This window comes from Hypanus sabinus, chromosome 10 (assembly GCF_030144855.1).
Source record: "Hypanus sabinus isolate sHypSab1 chromosome 10, sHypSab1.hap1, whole genome shotgun sequence".
NCBI lineage: Eukaryota > Metazoa > Chordata > Chondrichthyes > Myliobatiformes > Dasyatidae > Hypanus > Hypanus sabinus.
Window position 1 is genome coordinate 26,389,667 of NC_082715.1, and position 19,951 is coordinate 26,409,617.

At 38.7% G+C, this 19,951-nt stretch overlaps 1 protein-coding gene across 2 annotated transcripts in view; it reads left to right on the forward strand.

The window, feature by feature from the left end:
• lama2 (laminin, alpha 2) overlaps positions 1 to 19,951 on the forward strand; it is a 364,685-nt gene that overhangs the window by 123,101 nt on the left and 221,633 nt on the right. For both annotated transcript variants that reach the window (XM_059981534.1, XM_059981533.1), the window contains exons 6-12: positions 3,326 to 3,415; positions 5,171 to 5,288; positions 10,029 to 10,207; positions 12,682 to 12,781; positions 12,868 to 13,028; positions 15,583 to 15,723; positions 18,480 to 18,632. In XM_059981534.1, coding sequence (XP_059837517.1) covers positions 3,326 to 3,415; positions 5,171 to 5,288; positions 10,029 to 10,207; positions 12,682 to 12,781; positions 12,868 to 13,028; positions 15,583 to 15,723; positions 18,480 to 18,632 — 942 coding nt within the window. The remainder of the gene's footprint in view (positions 1 to 3,325; positions 3,416 to 5,170; positions 5,289 to 10,028; positions 10,208 to 12,681; positions 12,782 to 12,867; positions 13,029 to 15,582; positions 15,724 to 18,479; positions 18,633 to 19,951) is intronic.

A 19,951-nucleotide genomic window follows, 5' to 3' on the forward strand; every position in this document is an offset into this window, starting at 1 on the left:
GCTTTTCTGGTTATAAGCTAAACTTAGATAAGAGTGAGTTATTCCCTTTAAACGCGCAAACCTTATTGAATGACAGGATGCCATTTAAAGTTGTTACTGATAACTTTATCTATTTAGGTATAAAAATCACCAAGAAATATAAAGATTTATTTGGACTGAATTTTTTACCTATGCTTTATCAAATTCAACAACTTACTACAAGATGGTCTCCCTTATTTTTATCATTAGTTGGTCGGATTAATGCTATTAAAATGATGATTTTACCGAAATTTTTATATTTATTCCAAGCTTTACCAATTTTTATTCCTAAATCTTTTTTTGATAATATTGATTCAAAAATTTCCTCATTTGTGTGGCAAAATAAAAATCCTAGGTTAAGCAAAAGGCAATTACAAAAGTCTAAAAAAGATGGTGGTCTAGCTTTACCTAACTTTAGATTTTATTATTGGGCGAATAATATTCGTAACCTAATGTACTGGAAATTAGATTTGGATTCACCTGTGTGCCCACAGTGGGTAAATTTGGAATGTAGTGAGGTAAAGGGATATTCTATATTTTCCGTTCTTGGTTCTTTTCTTCCTATTGATTTAGCCAAATTCAATAAACAGATATCTAACCCTGTTGTCAAACATACACTACGAATTTGGTTTCAATTTCACAAATTCTTTAATCTGAAAAACTTTGCTCTGGACAGCCCTATTTTATGTAATTTTTTTTTTAAACCTTCACTGACAGATCAAGCTTTTAGCATATGGAAAAGGAAAGGTATAAAATGTTTTCGTGATCTTTTTTTTGAAGGTACTTTGATGTCTTTTGATCAACTTTCCAACAAATTTGAATTATCTAAATCTAATTTTTTTAGATACTTACAAATTAGAAATTTCTTACATAAAATTCTTCCATCTTTTCCTAATTCAACTCCATCGGATTTTTCAGATTTGATTTTTACTTTTAATCCTTGTCAGAAGGGATTAGTAGCTTTTATTCATAACATGATTATGAAGATACAGCCAGAAATATCGGATAGAATTAAACAAGAATGGGAAAAAGAACTGCGATGTAATATATCAACATTGCCCTTTTGATAACAAGTTGAACAAGTTAATTTTGAGGGCAGGACCTGCTTCTGTTGTGATTTCAATGACTGACCAATAATCCATTGTAGCTATTTGGTTAAATTTATTTTAGCGATTCTTTTTTTCTGCAACATTTCGGCGACAAACAGAAAATGCTCATGAAAACTGCAGGGTTTGTTTAAAAATTGTTCCACAATTTCTCTGCGGTTTCTAAGTGATGTATGTGCAGTACTTTTTGCCTTTTGGACAATCTGGACTTCATAAGCCTACTGTACCCATGTCCCAAAATCAAATAAAAGAAAAGAGTAAAGTTATGCTACCCCCCAATGCAGTTCAAACTTGCACTGCCATGGTTTTGTTGAAGTGACACATGAGTGTAGGTTGGTGCAATAATGAAATTGGTAAAATGTGTCAATTTCATCGTTGTCCAGTTGAAATCAATGACACTGTGGGATCACCTTCACCAGAAGGACTGCAACTTATCAAGAGCAAGTCTAAATAACAACAGTTGCTCGCTTTTCTTTGCTAGGAATACGCAGAACCGAAAATGAACAACTGAAATTAAACAGGACGGTGTGCGATTAGGAGGGGACCCTGCAGATGGTGCTGTTCCTATATACTGTTGTCTTTGTCCTACTTGGTTGCGTGTTTGTGAGTTGCTGTGGGGATAGAGCCTTAGTCATTGAGCCATAGAGCCATAGACCCCACTACAGGAAGGATGTGGATAATATAGAGAGAATGCAGAGGAGATTTACAAGGATGTCGCCTGGATTGGAGAACGTACGTTATGAGAACAGTTTGCGTGAACTTGGTCTTTTCTCCTTGGAGCGACGGAGGATGAAAGGTGACCTGATAGAGGTGTATATGAGGATGAGAGGCAGTGATAATGTGGATAGCCAGAGGCTTTTTCCCCGGTCTGAAATGGCTAACACAAGGGGGCTTAGTTTTAAGGTGCTTGGAAGTAGGTACAAGGGAACTGTCAAAGGTAAGTTTTTCACACAGAGAATGGTGGTTGGTGCGTGGAATTCACTGCCAGCGAAGGTGGTAGAGTCGGATACAATAGGGTCTTTTAAGAGACTCTTAGGTACGTGAAGCTTAGAAAGATAGAGGGCTATGCGGTAGGGAAATTCTAGGCAGTTTCTAGAGTTAGGTTACATGGTCAGCACAACATTGTGGGCCGAAGGGCCTGTAATGTGCTGTAGATTTCTATGTTTTTAGGTTTGTGGTGAACTATGTGCCTGTCGGGACACGCCCCTGCTGACTGCTCCTGTGGCTCCTCCCACAGGCCCCTGTATAAAGGAGACCTGCGGCCTGACGCTCGGGCTCAGTCTCCAGGACCTTGTATGATAGACACTCACTCCTGGTTCCTTCTTCCAGTCAATAAAAGCCGATATCTCGCCTACGTCTCAGTGTGAGTTATTGATGGTGCATCAAGGTTTCTAGAGCACTACAGCACAGAGACAGGCCTTTTGACTCATCTAATCTTTGCCAAGCTGTTATCCTGCTTGGTACACCTGGACCATAGCCCCGTACTGTATACCCATCCCATCCATCTACTTAAACTAAACTTATCCTAAATATTGAAATCTAACCTGCATTCACCACTTCCTCTTGCAGCTCTTTCCACACTCGTGCCAGTCTCTGAGAAATTCCCTCTCAGATCCTCCTTAAGTATTTCACCTTTCACCCTTAACCTATGACCTCTGTTCTAGTTTCACCCTCTCACAGTGGAAAAAGCCTGCTTGCATTAACCCATTCTCTACCCCTCATAATTTTGTATTCCTAGGTGAATAATGTTAATGCGTTTGTAGTGAGTGCACCCTGTTTCCAAAGTGTGTAGCAGGTGCAGGAAATGAATCGTGTTGCATGGGATGCCAACGGCTTTGTGTCAAACTTGTGGATTATTGGAGCTGCATCCAGGCACACAGCATTCTCCTGATTTTTATCTTCTAGATAGTGGAAAAGACTTTGTAGTACAGGAGGCAAGTTGTTCATTGTAAAATATCAATCCTCTGACCTGCCCTTGTACCCACAAGGCTGGTATAGCTGCATTTTTAATCAACAGTGATCTCCAGAATATAGAGATGACTTTTTGATCCAGTCATTTCTTAACTAGTGTGAGTTCTGATGGTTGCAGTTAATAATTGTATTAATATCCTTGTGTTGTCACTTTCATCCTGAGCAACTCATTTTGGACATATTACCTTGTTGAAAACTTTGCTACATTATTCTCCCCCTTTTTATTTTAGTATTACTACTCTCTGAAAGACATTTCTGTTGGTGGGATGTGCATCTGCTACGGACACGCAAGTGCTTGCCCCCTCAATCCGGTAACCAATGTATGTATACATATTCTTCCATTGTAACATTTTTAAAAGTAACTGAGAACATTATTCTGCCTTTATTGGTCAAAAAAGTACAAATGCCTACAGGACAGAGAGCCAGGCAAAAGAGTAAACCTCCCTAGTCAGAGTAACAAATAAGTTCCCTTGGTAAGGTTCAATCAGAAGCAGCAGACAAGTCCTCCAATTTCACATGAAGTGAAAACAGAAAATCCGGGAAAGCCTCAGCAATTTAGACTGCATTTATGCAAAGCAGGCCAGTCTGGATCGGAAACATTTCATCAGAATCAAGGAGAGAAAATTTAGTCTAGATAGCAGAGAAGTGAGGGAGGGCCAGGGATGGAACAAAAGTGAATTGCTCTGAAGTAAAGGATCGGTTAAGAGAAAATTGAGATGAAACTTTTTTGTCCGTCGCAACACACACAAGATGCTGGAGGAACTCAGCAGGCCAGGCAGCGTCTACGGAAAAGAGTAAACAGTTGACGTTTTGGTCTGAGACCCTTCATCAGACGTTGCTAAAGTTTATACAGTCTGTGTAACATTGTATAGTATTTCTGTTAATAAAAAGAAAAGAAGCAGATGACAGACAACAGTGGTCAGGTCTCATACAAATAAAAGAGAGAGAACAAAGTTGGAGAATTTGATATTGAACCCTGCAGGCTGCTTTGCACTTGGACAGAAGAGGTGCTGTTTCTTGAGCTTACATTGGAACTCATTGTATAACAGTGCAGGAAGTCACTGAGAGATCAGAGTGAGAATATGACGGTGAATTGGAATTGGTTTATTATTGTCGCATGTTTTGAGATGCAGTGAAAAGCTTTTCTTGCATACTATTCATACAGTTCACATGGTACATTGAGGTAGAACAAGGTGAAACAATAACAATGCAGAATAAAGTGACAGGCAAGCAGGGGCCTCAATGTCACAATAGTCACGGATAAGAAGGGAGCATGGAGAAACTTTATCGCCAGAGATTGGCAGATTCTGGAACTCACAGCCTGAAATGATAGCTGAGACAGAAGCCCTCACATTTCAAACAGTACTTGGCACGTATTTGAAGCACCATGATCTGCAGGCCCACAGACCTCACGCTGAAAGAAAGGATTAAGTTCATAGCTCTTTTTTTTTGAATCACACAGATATTGAGCTGAAGAGACGCTTTCTATTTCAGAAATTTTATTCGATATCATGATTCTAATTTTGTTGGTTCAGTTCCGCCTGGTTAATTGAGTCCAATGCATTAGCGTAGATTTCAAGGCCTCGGAGAGCACATTTCCTGAGGTGGTGCAGGAATCAAAGACTTTAATTGCAATGAAAAACTGAAGAACTTCGGCTTCACATTAGAGCAGAGCAATTGAAGGAGATTTTTATTGAAGTTTCATTATTTTATAGGGGTTTCATTAAAACAACGAAAATAAGGAAACCTAGTTTAATTCAGTGACTAGGCAGGTACTGTTTACAGTGTCAAAAGGATCAATAACCACATTGTTGGTAGAAACACAGGCAATGTATGGGAAACAAATTTTTACCTACTCTTTCTAACTTTAAAAGTATACAGGATGAATTTCTTCAAACAAGTTATTATATATTCACTCTAGACATAATAAAAGCATTGAACAGGAAGCAAACATAATTAGATTTTATTCAAACTTGTCAGCATGCGGCTAAGGCAGTAAAATAAATGAGGTTCTTATTTCGGTTAACTGATCAATTTAGTCTGTTTTATTTGAATGTGTGCTGTTCATCTGGCAGAAATTTAGCTGTGAATGTGAACACAACACCTGTGGAGAAAGTTGTGATCATTGCTGCCCTGGATTCCATCAGAAACAATGGGAAGCTGGAACAATTTCCAGTAGCAGGCTATGTGAGCGTAAGTAAACGAACAAAGATTATTCTGCAAATAGAAGAAATATTTGTGGCATTTATTTAAATATGACATATTATCTGAGGTTGAGTTGAAGTCTTATGAATAACAAGTTTATTTAACATTGTTCATCTTCAACAAGTCTACTGACAATATTGATAACGTATCTTTTGAATAACCCTGCCATATTTATTGCATATACTACAAAAAGTATAAATGGATGATAAGGTTCATACTAATAATTTTTTTATTAATATTATTATTATTGTTATTACTTTAAAAAGGGCAGTTTGTTTAATTTGTAAGTGCCATTGCAAAGTATACATTTATAAAGGGACGAAAGTTTATTTCAAATAGGGTGGAATAGGCCCTTCCGCTCTAGAAGATGTACCGGCCAACAACGCTAGCCTAATCACGGGACAACTTACAATGACTAATTAACCTACTAGTTTCTCTTGTTGCATGAAGACAAGGATCTCAACACAGAAAAGAGGACAATGTCAGCCAGGACTTAATAAGCAGTTAGTCAGGTTTCACTTTGCATAATAAGAGTTTTTTTTTGTTTTGTAAACTGCTGACAAGGCATTGAGGGGAAAGGAATATCAGGGAACTCCATGATTAGGGCAAGGAGAATTTTTAGCCAGCCAGATAGAAGAATGGAAAAACAGTGGAATAATGAAGATGCATATTTGTATCATAGCAGATGAATTCATTGTCAAATGGGAATCAGAAATAGAAACAAAAATGGAACAACTACAGTGAGACTGAGGCAGAAAGGGAGCATTCATTTTTAAATGTATTTTCCAATATTCAAGAGTAAATAAGTGCTGACAGAGGAGAAATCTATGCTTATAATGGAAAAATATTTAATGAATGAAAGCAGCTGAAACTTAAAATTATAGCATCATTTGTGAATGTAATTTACCACATCTAACTGTTCATAGCATATTTGATTCAAATCCACTGAAAAAGAGCAACTTCATGTCTCTTGATTTATTTTAAGGACGAGGTAAATTTTTGAGTAAATTTCTCAGCCTTCATGTTCTTTCTTTCTTCTGATCTGCAAACAACACTTTGCTGCAATTCTAGAAGAAACATTTTGTATACGTGAAATTTTTAATTAGCATAAATGTAAGCCAACAAAATGGTGCCATGTGTATGTGTGTGTGTGTATATATATATATATATATATATACACACCTTTGCATCTGGTACGTGAGTTTTGCTTATTCATTTTTGATGCTCATGCTAATACACTGCCATTTTTTTTGTTTCATTCAGGGACTCACATTTTGATATCCATGCAATTATAATTATTCTTTAATGACAAATTCAAATTAACAATAAACAACAAATTTGAATTTGAGAGGTTGGGTTTTACTAATTGAAAATAAAGGAACGTGGAGATAAAATTCTCAATACAAAGTTCAAAAGGATTAATGAAAATAACCAAAGCTAAGTAATCACCCAGAATTTAATTAGTAAAAATATAGATTGGAAATGATTCAATTATTCAAAGTGTTTTAAAATGTGCTTTTCACAGTAATTGACATTTGCTAATGTCCAAAATAAGTACCTAAATGGGTCCAAAACAGGAAGATGTGATTACTCACGGTGGAATGAAATGGCAGGCAAGCATGAGTGACTGAAAGGCCTACATCTTTACTTGGTTAACCTGCAGGCTTTTTGCAGAAGGTAATTACCTTCAGGATTTGCCAGGATTTAATGACTAATAGTATCGTGTAAGGTCTGTCACTAACTGCCTGGCAGCTACCTATTCATCCAAGATGTTCTTCTGTTGACAAGTGTGAAGCTAGTTGCCTTGAAACAGAAACTATTGTTTGTGCATTTGACACGAAGATGACATGCTGGCTGCAAGAAGTCCACTATAACAGGCTAGTAGTTCATGCTCAGTTGGCCCATTGCCCACACTCAGCTCCTTTGCATTGCCCGCAGATGCATTATTTGTACTTCATGCTGTAACGGCAGCTTGAATGCATGGCTCCTATACACGCCAAGCTTACAAAAGATAAATTTTGAACCAATATCAAGAAACTATTCTACAATAATTGGAGATCAATGCATAAAATAAAATGAGTAGTGAAGGGATAAGCCAAATAGGTGATTTGAGAAGCAATTAGGTCTTATTTTGGCTTCATGCTTGCCTTGGTTGGATTGAAACCATGGTTTGTTGCCTCCCGGGTGCCAGGTTCAGGGATGTCTCTCTCTTCTTCTTTATCAGAGTTCCAATATCCCTTAAAACCAAGGTTCCCTATTCTTATTCACTTTGCCTTTAATCCTGACAGGAACATACAAACTCTGCACTCTCAAAATTTCTCCTTGGAAGGCCTCCCACTTACCAATCACATCCTTGCCAGAGAACAACCTGTTCCAATCTACGCTCAAATAATGTGCTTGAGGAGTATAAAAAGTGCAAAAAAATACAAAAAAAAAAGAAAGAAATCAGGAGGGCTAAAAGATGACATGAGGTTGCTTTGGCAATCAAGGTGAAGGATAGTCCTAAGAGCTTCTACAGGTATATCAAGAACAAAAGGATAGTAAGGGATAAAATTGGTCCTCTTGAAGATCAGAGTGGTTGGCTATGTATGGAACCAAAAGAAATGGGGGAGATCTTAAATGGGTTTTTTGCATCTGTATTTACTAAGGAAACTGGCATGGATTCTATGGAAGTAAGGCAAACAAGTAGTGAGGTCGTGGAACCTATGCAGATTGAAGAGGAGGAGGTACTTGTTGTCTTGAGACAAATCAGAGTAGATAAATCTCCAGGACCTGACAGAGTATTCCCTCAGAACTTGAAGGTGACTAGTGTTCAAATTGCAGGGGCCCTGGCAGATATATTTAAAATGACAGTATCTACAGGTGAGGTGCTAGAGGATTGGAGGATAGCTCATGTTGTTCCGTTGTTTAAAAAAGGCTCTAAAAATAATCCAGGAAATTATAGGCTGGTAAATTATTGGAAGGAGTATTAAGAGATAGGATCTCCAAGTATTTGGATAGACAGGGACTTATTAGGGAGAGTCAACATGGCTTTGTGCATGGTAGGTCATGTTTAACAAATCTATTAGAGTTTTTCGAGGAGGTTACCAGGAAAGTGGATGAAGGGAAGGCAGTGGATGTTGTCTACCTGGACTTCAATAAGGCCTTTGACTAAGTCCCGCATGGGAGGTTAGTTAGGAAGATTCAGTCACTAGGTATATGTGGTGAGGTAGTAAATTGGATTAGACATTGGGAGAAGCCAGAGAGTGGTAGTGGAGGATTGCTTCTCTGAGTGGAGGCCTGTGACTAGTGTTGTGCCACAGCGATCAGTGCTGGGTTCATTGTTATTTGTCATCTATATCAATGATCTGGATGATTGGATCAGCAAATTTGCTGATGATACAAAGATTGGAGGTGTAGTGGACAGCGAAGAAGGTTTTCAAAGCCTGCAGAGGGATTTGGATCAGCTGGGAAAATGGGCTGAAAAATGGCAGATGGAGTTTAATGTGGACAAGTGTGAGGTATTGCACTTCGGAAGGACAAACCAAGGTAGAACATACAAGGTAAATGGTGGGACACTGAGGAGTGCAGTAGAACAGAGGGATCTGTGAATACAGATACATAATTCCCTCAAAGTGGCATCACAGGTAGATATGTTCGTAAAGAGAGCTTTTGGTACATTGGCCTTTATAAATCAAAGTATTGAGTATAAGAGTTGGAATGTTATGCTGAGGTTGTATAAGACATTGGTGAGGCCAAATTTGGAGTATTGTGTGCAGTTTTGGTCACCGAATTACAGGAAAGATATTAATAAGGTTGACAGATTGTAGAGAAGGTTTACAAGGATGTTGCCGGGACTTGAGAAACTGAGTTACAGAGAAAGGTTGAATAGGTTAGGACTTTATTCCCTGGAGTATAGAAGAATGAGGGGAGATTTGATAGAGGTATATAAAATTATGATGGGTATAGATAGAGTGAATGCAAGCAGGTTTTTTCCACTGAGGCTAGGGGAGAAAAAAAACCAGAGGTCATGGGTTAAGGGTGAAGGGGGAAAAGTTTAAAGGGAACATTAGGAGGTGGTTTCTTCACACAGAGAGTGGTGGGAGTGTGGAATGAGCTGCCAGATGAAGTGGTAAATGCGGGCTCACTTTTGACATTTAAGAAAAACTTGGACAGATACATGGATGAGAGGGGTATGGAGGGATATGGTCCAGGTGCAGGTCAGTGGGACTAGGCAGATAAATAGTTTGGCACAGCCAAGAGGGGCCAAAGGGCCTGTGTCTGTGTTGTAATGTTCTATGAAGCCAGGTCACAAAACCTCCTTCATCTACTAATAACCTGTAATATTTGCAGATTATAGTATTTTACTGAGAATTTTATTCCAATGAAGGAACCTGCAAATCATTGTTTACTATTATTCAGAGGTGAGCTTCAACCTTGGTGGAGTGCTTTAGGGAGCAGTGGAATGTTTTAGTCAAGTTGGAGGAACACCAGAAGACAAGTTGCCTTTTGCCACCCAGAGGCTGGACAAATAACCAGCAAAGCCCAATATATGAATATCTTTTGCTAATTTCTGTGCTTAAATGGTTCATTAAGTAAAATGAATTAATGATCTGAGACAAAATAACTTCCAAAAACTAGGAAAGCACTCTTTTTTTAAATTAATGACTTCCTATTTGGTTGACTAATACTTTTTTAGCAGAATTTTATCCTTCATTTGCCTGATCATTAGAATTTTTACTATTGCAGAATGTAATTGCCATGGAAAGGCTCATGATTGCTACTATGACCAGAACGTCGCAGACAGGAGACTGAGTTTAAACACACGAGGAGAATATATTGGAGGTGGCGTGTGCATTGGTTGTGTGAACAACACAGCTGGAATAAATTGTGAAACCTGCATTGATGAATTCTTCCGACCTGCATGGGTATGGCGTAGGATTATCTTTTTAAAATGTGTTTTCGCATCAAACCAATCATTCCTGTATGGATGCATGAGGATGTGTAACAAGGAATTTAATCCAAACTAGTTTTAGAATATGTTCATGAGTGTGATATTTTAAGCTACAATGCAATACTAGAACACAGATATTTGTTTGTATCATTTAATAAATGACAGATACAGAGCTAGTCAAAAGGAATTTATTATGTATAAACAGTTTGGAATTAGTCTTATCTGATGAGCTATCTTGGAGAAGAATTTCTTCATTAGTATTGGAACTAACAGTTTCAGGTAATAGAATAATACTGATAACTATATTCATGAATTTTATAGTTCCAGAAAAGTGTGGGGTTGACTTAGGTAACATTGAAACATGATAGGAAGACAGCTGGCAAATAAGGAATGTGGGAGAGGAAGTGCCTCCTTTGCTGCCGCTTCTCACCTGTTTGGTAGAGGACATAGATCAAAGGTAATTGATACAAGGACCAGAGAGGATTTGAGGGTGGTGGGTGTTTGGAATTGTCATAAAATCATAGTCATAAGCACAGCAAAAAAGGCCTATGGACCGATAGTATCTGTATCAACCATCAAGCTCTCATTTGCACTAATTTCATTCTAATCCCATCCTAGCCTCTCTAATTTCCCACCTGTTCCCCTCAGATTCTATTGCTTGGTGTCTCGGTGAGGTTAGTCTGCAATCAATCAATCAATTAATAAATAAATCAATGAATGAATAAATAAATAAGTACACCCATACGTGCATGCACAGTACTGTATATAGAAAAAGAATCAGAAATACCCTGCAGGTCAAGCAGCATCTGTGAAGAGAGAAATAGTCAAAGTTTCATGTCACTGACGTTGTATTAGAACTTGGAAAAGTTAGACAAGTTTTAACTTGGGAGCTGGGCATCAAGGGGGGGTCACATTGATGAACAGTTGTGGTTGGTGGAGGAAAGAACAAAGGGGAATACTTCAAAATGCAAGATAAATTTTATTATTGAAGTACAGTTATGTCACATATACAACCCTGAGATTTACTTTTTTGTGGGCATACTCAACGAATCTATAGAATAATAATTGTAACAGAATCAATGAAAGACTGCTCTGCTAGGGCATTCAACCGGAGTGCAGAAGACAACAACCAGTGCAAATGCAAAGTGAAGAAATAATAATATAAATCAATTAGCTATAAAAATCAAGAACATGAGATGAAGGGTCCTTAAAAGTGAGTCCATTGGCTGTGGGAACATTTCAATAATGGGGCAAGTGAAGTTGAGTGCAGTTATCCCCTTTGGTTCAGGAGTCTGATGGTTGAGGGGTAGTGTCTGTTCCTGAACCTGGTGGTGTTGAATCCTGAGGCTCTTGTTCCTTCTTCTTGATAGTAGCATTGAGAAGAAAGCATATCTTGGGTTGTGGGGGTCCCTGGTGATGGTGCTGCTTTCCGACGGCAGTGTTTCAGGTAGATGTGTTCAATGGTTGGGAGGGCTTCACCTGAATTGGATTGGTCCATATCCACTACTTTTTGTAAGACCTTTTATTATCATGTGTGATGGGTATGGAAAACAAGAGAGTGGATGTTGTGTTCGCAGAGAAAGATTATTGGTGTCTTGTCAATTACAGCTGAATTGTCTGGAAGAGCTAATATAGAGATGAACAATGACAAGAACAATCCTATAATAATAGTACAGCATTTGCTGCATATCTGCAGTAAAAAGAGATAGACTGTTAGTACGTAACAGATTAGGTATCTCCAGAGATAAAGCTCACTCTGTTGGTTGTTGACCTTTCAGCAGAACTGTTAACTTCAATTCAATGATTTCAGATAACCCGCCTTCGCAGTTTGTATCTAAACTGGACAGTTCTGATGACAGATCTACACCTGTAACATTGGCTCATTTTTCTCATTTTCCACAGTTGCTGCCTGATCTGATGAGTATTTCAGGTATTCAGCAACTGCTATGTTTTACATTTTACAATCACAGTTTCATTTTTGCTCTTCTCTATTTACAGTAACACTTCTTTGGATGTCTCCCTCAGCCAGATTAACTGTGATTAACAGACATTGTCCATCCTTTCAGAGCCAGTAGATGTACGAGTTGTGTCATTTGGTCTCTGTACTTTGTTCTGTGCATTTCTCCTCCTCCTCTGCAGCTAAACACATGTTTGAGTTCTAACATTTCCCAAGTTCTGATGTGAAATCTTATCTCTATTTCTCCCTCCACAACTGCTGCTTGATCTGTGAAATATATCCTGCATATTTTGCTTTTACTTCAGATGTTGAACATTCAGTTTTTTTTGCTTATCGAAACTAAATAAATCTGCATTTGTCAATTGATGGAATATAGCACATATTCACAGCATAGCAAGAGTTAATTTTTTAGGCTAGAAAACATCATAACACAAAGGCGGATTTATACACCTTCAATTTTTGTGAATCAAATGTTACTTTTCGTTCCCCAGGTTTCTCCTTATGAACCAAGCCCATGTGTCCCTTGCTCTTGCAATTTAATCGGGTCTTTGAATAATAAATGTGTCAAGGATGGCAGACGTATTGAAGGAGGTAATGTGCATACTAGACAGGCATCATATCTTTCTTTACTTACAATGCAGTCTTTTTAATGTAACAAATTCTCATCATCATTCTAGATCTAACTGCAGGTGCGTGCTACTGTAAGGCTGGTTATGGAGGAGAGACGTGTGACCGATGCGCATTTGGTTTTACTGGATTTCCTGAATGCATTCAGTGTGACTGTAGTGTCGAAGGAAGCTTGAATTCTGATCCTTGTTCCGGAGAATGTATTTGTAAGGTAGTACCATATTATTAAACTTTATACGTTGATTAATAAGGATCCCATGGAATTTATGAATTGAGAAAGGAAGAACAAATAAAGATCATACAAAGAGTATTTGAACATATAAAGAACAGAGAAAGAAACTACATAGATATATTGTCAAAATCAAGGACTTTTATGTTAAATATAATAAAGGAATATGACATGTCATTAATTATTTCACATGTAGGCAACTGCAATGTAATATAAAAGTAAGTGTGCATTTTCTTTTACCTTGGGTAACTTAAAGATACCATTAAAGAAGTTGATTGTTTGGCAAATTGCTCAATTGGTTTAGTGGATATTATGTTTATACTTGTTCTGGAGCATTGACCAGAGTATCCCAGATTTGATTCCTTGTGTAGACTGTTGTTAATCCCAGCTTTTTCGATGATCTGGTTGCTGTAGAGGAGATAGCTGAGGGAGGAGGCGATGCCACAATAAGCAATGCGCCCTTATGAGACCCCAGTCTGCACAATGGTTTAGGCTTTCCAATGTCTGGTGGCAAAGCCAGCAAGTTCTGGCCTGTTAATTTTCCTCTTAATGTAACTGTTCTGCCGCTGTCCCTCTGTCTCAGCATGAAAATTCCTACCCTTGCTCCCACCACTTCATGACCTCTCTTCCCTCCTTCAACATTTCTTAAAACCAGTGCTTCTTACTCAGCATTTAATAATTTCTTGTCTAAAAATTTCTCATGGTGTCAATTTTGTTGCATTCCTGTGAAGTACCTTGGACTGTTTGCTTGTGTTAAAGGTGTCTTATAAATTCAATTTAGTTCTGTTAGTAATTAAGTAAGTTGTAAAGACTTAATGGTATTATAATATATAGCCCGTGGGCCATGTCCCTCCAGAAGGGAGGTTCAGCCCTACCCATTTTAGTAACTGGCGAAAACTCTCAATACTTCTCCAGTCACACTTACACAAAGTGTTCTGCTCTCGTAAGCCCCTGAGCATCGTTGTGCAATAGAGCTCTTGAGTTTTGCAGAAAGTGCAAGCTCCCTCAAAACCACTCTCCTCAAATGAAAAGCTTTTGACAGCTGGTCAAGTCTAAAAAACTTAAATATTATAACGTTGGGGCGGCACAGTAGCATAGTGGCTGGCACCACACTTTACAGTACCAGCGACCCGGGTTCAATTCCCATCGTTGCCTGCAGGGAGTTTGTACGATCCCCCCGTGACTGCATGGTTTTCCCCTCACAGTCCAAAGATGTAGCAGTTGGTAGGTTAAGTGGTCACTGTAAATTAGGCTAAGGTTAAATTGGGGGATTGTCTGGTGGTGCAGCTTGCAGGGCCGGAAAGGCTTATTCCGTGCTGTATCCCAATCAATCAATCAATCAATAAATACACATCCTTGACTCAAGGTTATATGTAAACATTGAAGATTTTTAGACTGGTACAATCAACTCCCACTGAGCAACATTGTAAAATATTCCTATCTTTGGTAAATTATTTGTTACATTTAATTAAAGTTGTTAAAAATAGTCATAAAATAACTTCAAAATGGCAGAATACTCAAAAGAACTGAATATATTTGAACTGATTAGCTTACTTCAAAAGATGTAAATGAAGTAAACCTTATTGCACTGAGAGCATCATGTTACACTGAATGGAACTGAGTTGCTGAAGCCTCACCTTGGAGGTTTAGCACCCAGATATTCCAGTAATGCAGCTGGGAAAAATGAAGGAAGTTGCCACTTTGCCAAGGGATTCCATGAAGAATGTAACATCAGATTGTGTTCACAATGATTGTGGTGATGACCTCTCGGAAAGTTTGGGATATATGCATCTTAATATTCTACTTTCTGGGATGATTTGGATTCTCAAACTTCCGCTCTCCACACAGAAACTAAATATTAGTCACACCACTTAATTATTTAAAATAAAAGTAGAACATGTTGAAAACGTTGAGCAGGAAGAGTTTCTGTGGTACTTCTCAAGTCCACAGGTTGTAAAACATTAGGAGCCCAGCCAATGGATTTAGACAGTTATGTCTGAAGAGAACATAAATATACAGTACCGGTAATTGACCAAAAAAGCAGTCTGCATTTAAAGTAGGTTTATATTTCTGCTAGTATGTGTGTGATATATAGTTGGATGGAAAGAAGGAAGATAAGCATCGTTTAGTTTTTTTTAACTACACCTTCAAGTCACTGTTTGGTCCATGTGCATCAAATATTCACAAATTAGTAATTTTGTTGTACCAGTGTCCCCCGCTTTTCGAATGTTTGCTTTACACCACTTTGTATTTACAAAATACCTACATTAGTAACCTGTTTTCGCATTACAAAGAGGATTTTTGCTTTTATGAAATTTTTTCCCCATATAAATGAATGGTTCTTCGCTTTACGCCATTTCGGCTTAAGAAAGGTTTCACAGGAACGCTCTACCTTTGTAAAGGGGGAGGGGTAGACACCTGTATTATAAATTAATTTGCAAAAGTAGCAACTTCAAATGGAAAATGTCACTAATTTTTTTGGAGTGATGTGGATCTTAATCTTATTAATATAATTTGCATTTGATTTAATTTGCAGGCCAACACTGAAGGAAAGAACTGTGGCCAATGCAAAAGAGGGTTCTTCAATTTGAAATTAGAGAACTATAAAGGCTGTGACCAGTGCTTCTGTTCTGGGGTAACCAGTGAATGCCAAAGTTCTACATGGGGATATGATAACGTAGGTATTTATTTGTTAGGAAAATAATTTTAGCTTGCTGATCTTCAAGTTTATTGTCATTTCAACCTTATATGTGTATGATTGGTTGTCCATCATATCCGATAACCACAGCAGACTTGTTTAGGAGAAATTATGAAGTCATTGCACTGGGGCAGTTTTACTCTCTCGACCTTGGACGTCCAGATCCACTGGTATGAGTAGTCATCGCAAACTGGGGTCTTCCTAGGTTGCAGAGAATGACCACGATTACTTCTGTGCCTTATCATGAAGTTCGCTCTCCACAAAGCGTTGCAGAACTGTCTTCTTGGCTATTCAATCTTACTGCGGATCTCTTCCACCCAGTCCACCCGAGCTGTCTTCACATGCTAGAATCGGCATGGCACTCTCTCACTGGGGTATGAGGCCCGCCAGCTACCGTCTCCTTGTTTAGCCTACATGTCGAGGTGGTGTACCGGGGTGTGGCTGCTGATGCACACAAAGAGCTACTTGGATCCACAGGGGAGAGCTGAGTATCCAGTGGGGTCCAAAGGTGAGTGAGATGCCCCAGGATGGACATGACAAGCCCCTTCACCAGAGGTGCTACCCCTCCCTGGACATCCCATTCACCTCTTACATCTATGCTTCCAAAAGAAACACTGTACCTGTGCACCAGGCTGCTCAGTACAGTACCTATATCTCATGCACAGCCCATGAAGTAATATTACCACAAAAAATTAACAAATAATGAGGTGCATTGACATCACAAGTAAAAAATAAGCAGTGTAATGCTACTGGTGCTTCATATGTGGTGAGACTGGGTGGTGGCAGGGAGATCAGTAGTCTCACAGCCTGAGGGAAGAAGCTGTTTCCCGTCCTGTTCTAGTGCTATGGTACTTTCAGACTGATGGTTGGAGGGTTGAGAACTTAAAGTTCCTAGGAATGAACATCATTCTGGTCTAACCACTTTGATGCCATGGCCAAGAAATTTCAGCAATGCTTTTACTTCGTCAAGAACATTGAAATATGGTATTTTTCTGTCAACTCTTATCAATTTTTATCAATGCACCATAGAAAGCATCCTTGAACAATAAGATAGACTGTTGACCTCACAATATAGCTCATTACCATCTTGCACCTTATGGTTTATCTGCACTGCACTTTCTCTGTAATTGTTGCACTTTAGTTTGCATTGTACTACCTAAGTCCGCTGTGTCATGATTTGCTCTGTATGAACAGAATGCAAGACAAGCTTTTCACTGTACCTCAGTACATGTAAGAACAATAAACAAATTCTAATTCTATTTCCAAGCATTGTGACCAGGATTTCCTCCATTTCTGGCTGCAGTCATTCTTAAAGATGCATCATTCTACTAATCATAGTTTTAGAGCAGGTTTACGAGCCTTACTACTCTTCTAGTTAGGCTCATCCAGTACTTTCGACTATCCAATTATTACCACATGACTTCAGCTGAACCCTCATGAAAACTTGACATTGTTGGTAGCAATTCTTGATCGAGCTCCTGAGCAACGCACAGTCTGCCGTGTGAACTCAGTGGGTCAAACAGCATTGGTGGGACGACTGAAGTTGTCAACTGAGAGTAGAGAGGCAAGTAGGTCAGCAGAAAGAGGAGAAGCAGAGTGGCAAAAACTCAGTCAACCAATCACCAAATCTCCAGGGTGATTGGTTGACTGAAGCAGAGTGTAAGATTGGAGGTAGGTAGTGTCAAGCAGTCCTGATGCGGAATTTTGTCCCACAACATGGACTGTATCAATATGCTGCTTGACCTTCTGAGTTCTTCCAAAATCTTATGTGTTGCTCCAGATTCCAGTATCTGTTGTCTCTTGTGTCTCCACCTGAGAATAAAAGTTCAAAGGTTTAATTTATTGACAAAGTACGCAGATACAATAAAGACCATGGAGCTGATGAAAGAGAAAACATCAATTCCGCCCCACCCCAGCATGAAAAAGAAAATAAACAAAACTTGCAGACCCCAAAACGTCCCCCCCGCTGAAAAAAGAACCGTGGTATTACTTCTCCCTTTTCTAGATTCAAAGCTAATTTCCACAAGAAGCTGCAATATAACTTTAAAGTGAATCCAAAATCAGCTGATTAAATATTCTAATTCATTATTTATGGAGCTACTCTGCAATAATGTGATTCTAACAGGGAAAATTAAAGACAATTATGAGAAATTGTTGTTAACATTAGATTAAATAAAAGAAGATATTGGAGTCAGGAAATTCCAGGAGGGCTCTTATACCTGCTGCTAGCTTGGAAAGCGGATAGACATATTCCCACAGCAAAGCAGTTGTTTCCAGCCAGCTGTCATTTTCTAATGCAATTTGCTAAAGTTATGAAGAGAAACTAGAAAAACTTTCACAGAAATTTATGGGATACTGCTGGCTTTTTAATATAAGTCGGCCCAGTTTTTATCATGTGTTCCACAAGTTGCATACTAGTGAATGTAACATTATTACAGCACCAGAAACCTGGGTTTATTTCTGCCACTGTCTCTAAGAAGTTTGTATGTACTCCTTGTGATCATGTGGTTTTCCTCCAGCTGATCCAGTTCCCTCCCACGTTCCAAAGACACATGGGTTAGTAGGTTAATTGGTCACGTGGGTGTAATTGAGTGGGATGGGAGGTGGCCAGAGGTGCCTCTTACCACATCCACAAATAAATAAATAAAGTTAGTAATAGCCGTGAAGTGTCTTAAAATTTACCCTGTTGAGGTAGACAATTAATGGATTTTTTTTTCTTGAATTTGGTCCTTTAGGTGACTTCCATGGCTAATTGGTCCATCAGTGATATACAAGGAATTTTCACTGTTTATCCTGGGCAAGACATGTTGGATGGAATACTGAAGCTGAGCAGGATTTCACCACTGGTGTATTACTGGACTGCACCCAATGCATATCTGGGCCAAAAGGTATCAAGCATAAACTGATGTTCAGCTGTGATTTGCCTCCGTACCTAGATGGTACCTGTTGTGTATTGAACGTTCCAGTAACATTTGGGTAATCTTGTGTATGTGTGTTGGTTCATCAAGCATTCTTGTTCCTATAAATAATTAATTACAGGTTATATATATATAAATATGTGAATTGCGTATGCCAATACACCACCACGAGATGTGTACGCACCTTGCTTAAAGTAAACACAAAGTTAGATCTGCCTTTAAATCGGTTTAATGTTTTGAATTTTTAAAACTTAACAGTACCAAATCTGAAGTTGTAACAATAAACTTTGTTTGGTACTTCATTACTGATTTATCAAAACCATAGCTGATCTACCAAGAATACCGACTTCCTGCCTACTCTCCCTCCCTTCATATCCAGAAATCTTCATTTTAAATGAAGTTGATGACTCAACCTCCACAATACTCTAGGGTAGAGAACTTCATAGTCTAACCACATTATAAGTAGAAAAACTTCACTTTATGGGATTTCTTAATAACTGTCCTACTTTGAGACTGTGATCATTAATTCACAGCACCTTAGTTGGGGGGAAAATCACAAGAACATAAGAAATAGGAGCAGGAGTAGGCCATCTGGCCCATTGAACCTGCCCTGCCATTCAATAAGATCATGGCTGATCTGTCCGTAAACTCAGCTCCATCTACAATTTTCACATGCATCTTGTTAAGATGGATAGATCATAAACTTTCCACATATTGACTGGGGCATCCCATTTTGTACAAGGGTTGGATTGGGAAGAGTATGTCAAATGCGTTCAGGAAAATTTCCTTAATCAATGCATAGAAGTCCCAGCTAGAGAGAGTGTGATACTAGGTCTCCTATAGGGAATGAGACCCAGTGTGTGACAGAAATGTGTATGTTCCTGTCAGAATAAAAGGCATGGATAGCAGGTTTAGGGAGCTTTAGCTTTCAAGAGATATTGAGGGCCTGGTTAAGAAAAAGGAGATGCATTGAAGGTTTAGGCAGGTTGGAGCAAATTGTTCCCACCCACCTATACCTGCCAGGTAAATGTCCCATTGTTTAAGAAAGGCACCAAGAATAAGCCAGGAAGTAGTAGGTCGGTGAGCCTGACATCAGTAGTGGGAAAGTTCTTGGAAGCTATTCTATGAGACCAGACATATATGTATTTGAATAGACAGGGAATGATTAGAGATAGTCAACATGTCTTTGAGCATGGTAGGTCGTGTCTAACCAATCCTAGAGTTTTTCAAGGACATTACCAGGTAAGCTGATGAAGGCAAGGCAGTGAATGTTGTCGACGTGGACATTA